General features: G+C 41.5%; 1 protein-coding gene across 1 annotated transcript in view; it reads right to left on the bottom strand.

The window, feature by feature from the left end:
- Positions 1-213: 213 nt before the first annotated feature.
- Positions 214-7155, bottom strand: part of LOC121282465 (complement C1q tumor necrosis factor-related protein 3-like) — a 53884-nt gene continuing 46942 nt past the window's right edge. Inside the window, exons 5-6 of the mRNA XM_041196172.1 lie at positions 6766-6865; positions 214-1372 (exon numbers count right to left, since the gene is read on the bottom strand). Coding sequence (XP_041052106.1) covers positions 1213-1372; positions 6766-6865 — 260 coding nt within the window. The 3' untranslated portion in view covers positions 214-1212. The remainder of the gene's footprint in view (positions 1373-6765; positions 6866-7155) is intronic.

The following is a 7155-nucleotide window of genomic DNA, read 5'->3' as shown; positions in this document are numbered from 1 at the left end:
AAGCAACACATGAAGCAGCAAGCCTGAAAAGAGCAAGGGATTAAAGGAAGGTAGGCTGTAAAGGGCCATCAGATCATATTGAGGTATTTAAAATGCAAGGAAACACAATTAAACCAAAATAAAGTGTTATGTGACCAGATATACAATAACAAATACTGCAACATCAACTCACATATCAGTACACCGCTCATAATAAGTCAAGGATTAATGACATCTTGTATATAGATTTATTTGTTGGCATTGTACAATCTCAATCACAAAAGGTGTTAACCCTGGAACTGTTACTAGCATTTATGCTTTTCACCTGTTAATATGATGCTTCTGATTTTTAAAAAAAAATTCCTGAAGTTATCATCTCTAATGACACAATCTTTCCATAAAGTGTCCCAATTTACTGAAATATTTAACCCTACTTAAAATTTCTACTTGAAATACATTTTATTATTGTCATGTATTTAGTAATGTGTTATTGTTAATGGGTGCATTTTATACATTAAATACTGTAGGGCCCAATTTATTACTTCTTAGACACAGCATAGAAATAGATTTGCTATGGCCAGATCCAGCTTGTGACCATGCCTAAACGTATAACCTTGTTTGATGCTAGGAGCCAAAACGTTCATATGAAAATTTGTTATGCCACACACACTCTCACTATTGTGGTGAGCTATGCATGGAGACTGAGAGCAGGTGGCAGTCAAGCAATATTCATGCATTTCTCCCAGGTTTTGTCCACTTTTTGTAACAAAACATTGAGAAGAGCAGGGCAACAGACAGACTGGTCTGCTTTGGCACTGGAGTCCAAAATGTATAGATGAGACCTCCTTCAAGCATGTCTAAACTGTGCATCTGCTTTTAGACTGCCTAATGTCTCCTCTACAACTGGGAAATTTTGAGTAGGGATGCAAAAAATATCTGTGTGCCCTCATCTTGACCAGGGTGAATTTTATGCATTGGCCAGATGTATCTTTTCTCGCACCAGTAATCATAGGGTAGGATGGAGGAGTGGAGGCTTAGAATGAAAATACTTAAAATAATTTGTGGAAAGCCAAACTCAGAAGGAAGAAATGGGCTTTTTATGTTTTAATGAAGTTACTCTCACCACTCTGAATAGACCATGGATAAAGGGTTACTTTAGATCTGAATGTGCAATTATATTCTCAGTATGGTGCATCTAATGTTATTAAGGAACAACATTAATAATAAAGGTTCTTAGTTATCCTCAAAAAGAAGGAAACCAGAAAATGTACAGTATCTTTGGTGGTCACCATGCAAGGCTCCATTTCCCATCCGCAGCCATACTTCATCTCCTGTTCCAAGCTTAAGCACTCCACTGTTTCCTGAAGTATCGTGTTTGCCCTTGGATTCAGAACTGAAAGGTGACAAGAAAAAATCAAACAAGTTCATTTTTCTTAAACTGGCTGCCTCGTCATCCACACCACCCGTTGAAATAATAAAGCAGCAAAAGAATTATGATCAAACAACATTTTTTAATATTAATTGGTTTAAAAATGCACATGTGTATACAAGATGATAGGACAATTGGGAAGACTAGTTTGGATGAGATACTAAAACACAGCTCCAGAGCTATGGGACACTGTTCCATGTCAAAGGTTGCAGGTAGGCTGAGAAGGATTAGGAATGATAAGAGCATCATCACAGGGGATGTCATTTGTGACTGATAATATGACAACATATCGGAGGACTTTGGAGGGAAAAGAATGAAATAGTATTTTGTAAGAAAAGAGAGGTCATGGATGAATTCTTTTGAGGACAGTATCTGAGGAGAGAGGACTGTTAACAATATAAGAAAAAATAAATTTATATTGTAACAACTTTCATGATCTCAAAATGTCCCAAAGCACTTTAAAATCAATGAAGAAATTTTGCAGTCATAGCTGTAATGCAGGAAAAGTAGCAACCAATTTGCACAAAACACAATTCCACAAATAACAGTGTGATAATGATCAGCTCATCTGTTTTAGTGCTATCTACAGAATTTTAACGGCACAGAAGGAGGCCATTTGGCCCATCGTGTCTGCACCGGCTCTCCAAATGATCATTATGACCTACTGCCATTACCCTGCCTCTTCCCTGTACCCCTGCACATTATTTCTATTCAAGTAACTACCTAATGCCCCCTTGAATGCCTCAATTGAACCTGCCTCCACCACACTTCCAGACAGTGCATTCCAGACCCAAAAGTTTTTCACACTTGGATAGATTGCAAGATTGAAATTATCAGTGAGAAATAAATATTGCCAGGGTACCAGGGAAAACTCCCCCGTTTTTGTCTTGGGAAATACTGATGTGTGATCTTTCACATCCACTTGAAGGGGCAGAAGGGGCCTCGGTTTAATAGCTCATCTGAAGGACAATACCTCTGCCAGTGCAGCACTCCCTCAGTACCGCACTCAAGTGTCAGGCTAGATTTTATGGTCAAGTTTTTGGCTGACCCTGTGACTGGCATGGAACAGTGAAAAGAAGTTGGGTGGTCAGCAGTTCAGGAGAATCAGGCCCACAGAGTAGGAGGTGTGTTTAATTGATGAGATGAGTTTGGAGACTGTATGAGGGGATAAAGAAGAGAAACTAGAGAATTGGGGATGCAAAAGGTAAACATTTATTCCTGTGGAAGACTGGAAAAATGTATTTTAATTGAAAGTGATCTGATGAAGTCATGCTTGCTTCTCCTCAGTCCCTGAAACCTGGAGGAGGCAGCACCTTGTGTACTCTCTAGGGTCCCTGAACTAGCATAGTTAGAGTCAGGTATCTTGGACAGTTCTGACTTACTTATCTATATAGTTAACTGAATTTAACTTAACATATGAGGAACGTTTGAGGATTCTGGGTCTATACTCAATGGAGTTCAGAAGAATGAGGGGGGATCTGATTGAAACGTACAGAATACTGAAAGGCCTGGATAGAGTGGACATGGGGAAGATGTTTCCATTAGTAGGAGAGACTAGGACCCGAGGGCACAGCCTCAGAGTAAAGGGAAGACCTTTTAGAACAGAGGTGAGGAGAAACTTCTTTAGCTAGAGAGTGGTGAATCTATGGAATTCATTGCCACAAAAGGCTGTGGAGGCCAGGTCATTGAGTGTATTTAAGACCGAGATAGATAGGTTCTTGATTGGTAAGGGGATCAAAGGTTACGGGGAGAAGGCGGGAGAATGGGGTTGAGAAACTTATCAGCCATTATTGAATGGCGGAGCAGGCTCAATGGGCCGAATGGCCTAATTTCTGCTCCTATGTTTTATGGTTTTATAGTTACTCAGGAAATGTTAGGCAGAAAAAACCTAGGGTGGGATTTTCTGGCCCCAACACCAGCAGGAATCATTGTGGGCAGGATGGGAAAATTTGGAGAAGCGTTAAAAGTCAACAGCTCTCCAAATTTTCCCATCCCTCCCGCAACAACGCCTGCTAGTGATGGGAGTGGAAAATTCCAGACCTACTCTAACACCTGGGTTACTCTACAACTAGCCCCCCAATCACTCACACTGACCCCCCAACTCCTCACCTGATCCCCAACTAACCCCCCTGACCCCCAGACTCCCCACCTGACCCGTGAACTCACTGACCTTCCAACTACCCCAACTTGACCTGACTAGCCCCCACAACCCAACTCCCTCCTGAACCCCCGTCCCAAACTGACTACCCCCCCGACCCAACCTGACTAGCTCTCACCACCCGACTCCTCCAAACCAACCTGACATGACCTTACCACAGGACTCCCCCCTTGACTGCCCACAACCCAACATGACCACCACCCAACTCCCTGCTGACCCAGACTGACTAGCCTCCACATGACAACCCCTCCTGACCCCGACTATCCCATGTCCCAGCTGCCCACTCAGCCACCTGCCAACATGCTACCCTACCCACCTGATACCCTACTACCTTACCTGCCTACCCAGCTGCCACCCTGCCACCCTACCAGCTGCCATCCTACAACCTCACCCATCAGCTATGTTGCCCAAATTCCACCCCAACCAGCTGCCACAATGCCACCCTACCCATCTGCCACCCTACCCAACTTCCAACCTACCCATCTGCCACCCTGCCCAACTACAACCTTACCCACCTGCCACCCTGCCCATCTGCCCCCCTTACCTGCTTTAACTACCCTCCCCAATACCTGCTTACCTTCTCCATACTACCCCCTTGCCTGTTTACCTTCTCCACCCTACTCTCTTACCCGCATACCTAACTATCCTACCCTCTTACTCACTTACTTTCCCTCCATAGCTTTACAAAGAAACTTTGGGACATTTAATTCTTTGCTCACAAAATACGGCAACTAGTGCCATAAAAAAGGGGCATGGTTTCTGCATGGATTCTTTCTGCTGCATCCTCCAAGAATTCCTGCACTGTGTCATTTCTGCAGGATCCTCCTTCGGAAGACAGCCCTGAAAAATCAGAGTAAGGTAAGCATGTAAGTTTTTGCCTGATCAGCGTTGGAAATAGGTGCTCCATCCCTGAACAGAAGATTCAGGCCATATGCATCTGTAATGCAGAAAGTTATGCTTTTAACTCACTAGAGTACAAATGTTTCATAAAGTTTCTTTGTACAGCAAGAATATTAAAAATATAGGCAAAGGCAAAGCCATTAGATTTCATTTCTTTTGGTTTTGCTAAGTTTACTTCTGATCTGGCTTTAGGAGCGTGACCTTTGACTGCCAGTCTATCCAATGTATAGTATTCAGACTGTCACTACTCTCCATATTTGCTGCCGCTATGAGATACAGGTATTAGGTATACATTTCAAAACATGCATGCAGAGGATTGTGACATCATGCTTTAGGTCATTTAAGTTCAGGTTGGAGTCTAGCTGAGGGAAATGTTGAAGTAAATCAATCCACAAGAGAGTCTAATGTCAAAAAATCAAATCTGTTTTTTTCTCGATGTCCTAACCCTTAGAAACACTTGTCTCAGATTGTCTCAGAAGACCAATTGTACCTCGGCCTTTACCTGACAAAGATTACTTGTTGTTAGCCCAGGGATTAATCAGAAAACACTTGTCACTTTATTTTGGCTCACCGGTCAAATCAGATACCATCAGGTAATCTTCCTGGAGGTTGGCAGGTGACCAAATAGCCATTCTTTAAAAATGTGCTTTGTAGGATGGCCAAGTTCTGCTATTAGTAATATAATTAAACTGCAGACACTTCCTCAGTGGAAACATTATGGCCTGAATCTTCTGGTCGGTGTTCAGGGGGCGGGCCCCGCTTGCCGACACGTAAAATGACATCATTCTGATCTTCAGTTCGGTGGGCGTGCACCGGAGTCGACTGCGCGCCCGCCAAACTGTCAAAGGCCTATTAAGGCCGTTAATAATCTAAATGAGCTGGTTGTCTGCGCTGCCTGTCCAACCTTAATGTTGGTGGGCAGGCGAAGAGCCCAAGCGGCCTTTGCATTTATCACGAAACCTCATCCACGGGTGGGATGAGGTTTCATGAAGGCTTTATAAATCGAATAAAATTTTTTATTAAAATTCATTGACACGTCCCACCTCATGTGACACTGTCACATGAGGGGACACGTCTGATTAATTTTTTTTCTTCTTTATTTCAATTCATAACAATCAAACTGATCTCCCTGAGGCAGCTCTGTGCCTCAGGGAGATTTCTGTGCTCCTTTGCACAGGCCCCTACTCACCCTCCTCCCCCTGCCCGCACAGGGAGCGCTCAGCACTTCCAGGTGCGCAACACACTGGACGGGCCTTAATTGGCCCGCCCACGTAAAATGGCAGCACGCAGCCGATCGCGGCTCACGGCTCAGCTCCCCTGACGAGGGGAAAATTCTCCCCTAAGTTTATTTACAAGATACTCAGCAGCAACAACACGTATTTTCAATTCCAACTCCAACTCTATCTCTACACTGTCTGCTGAGGTTGCCCATGCTACTCTCCTACTGGTTACTACAGATCATGTGATCTTCCCTAACAAGTATTATTCTTGAACGTACATTACACACTAAATAAAACCATAATTACTACATGCGCTTAGTCTATAAACCCTGAAACAGACTTATTAACCAATAAATGTTACTATGAACAGTAGCATTGACAGATTTACAGTTACTACAAGATTGACTATCAGAAGATAGAAAGTAGAGAACGGAACCATTTGCTGTGTTAAAATGTAATGTGAACTCGACCAAGATACAGATCTTTGAATATTAATCTCTAAATGACAACTACTGCTGGTGATTTATGGATTATGTCTGGATAATTTGCCTCTATGTGATAGCTACATGTAGAGTACTGAATTGGAACAAATCAGGATGAAAAATACTTTGTAAAATATTACAGGGAAAAGAAAATTTTAATGAGTCTTTTAAATTCAAGAAGCACTGCCACTCAAATATATGTACAAGAAAAAATGCTCAACAAGATGCTTGTATTTTAATGGAATAGTTTAACCCTTTACTGGGACAGATATGAGGCAGCTGTGTGTCAAAATGAAATGCGTCATTTTCTCTAACTGAACATAGTTTTTAACCCTATAAAATAAAGAGGTCAGTGCTATGATACATCATATCTAAATATGCTTCATTCTTGTGAAACATTGTTCGATGTATAATTTGCAATATATCTGCAAAGAGCTCTACTTGTAGGCAACAATGGATATTGGTATTAGAACTGAGTTGAATTGCATACGATTAACATCTCATAGGAAATCCAGCAGACTACCTTGGAAACCTCTAAACCTTGAGTTTAAAATTAAAAGTTAAAATTCACTAGTTTTTTTGAATTTCAGTTCATACCTATACATGCTTATGATAGCATTTCCATTGTGCATTAGATAGACAGATGTTTCTTCTACATCTTCATGCTTCAACATGTTGAATATAAAGAAATAAACACCTGTAATGAAATAAAACACATTCAATTGCACCGCTGATATCCCTGTCTTTTATAATTAATTACATTTTTTTGGCCGTTTTCATTAAGGTGTAATTGTAGAAATTAGGGAAGTGTCCTAGGTCCAACCATCTTCAACTGCTTAATCAATGAAGTTGCGGAATTTGTACTGTCAATATGAACTAACTAGGAAGTTAAGTCTTATCATTTCAACTATAAGTGCATTTTAACAATGTGGTAAGTGTTAATTACTGTCAATTAACTTCACAGAATCACAGAATCACACAGTGCAG

Source organism: Carcharodon carcharias, chromosome 1 (genome assembly GCF_017639515.1).
Source record: "Carcharodon carcharias isolate sCarCar2 chromosome 1, sCarCar2.pri, whole genome shotgun sequence".
Lineage (NCBI taxonomy): Eukaryota > Metazoa > Chordata > Chondrichthyes > Lamniformes > Lamnidae > Carcharodon > Carcharodon carcharias.
The sequence above is the reverse complement of the archived record's forward strand: the minus strand, read 5'-3'. Positions and strand labels throughout refer to the sequence as shown.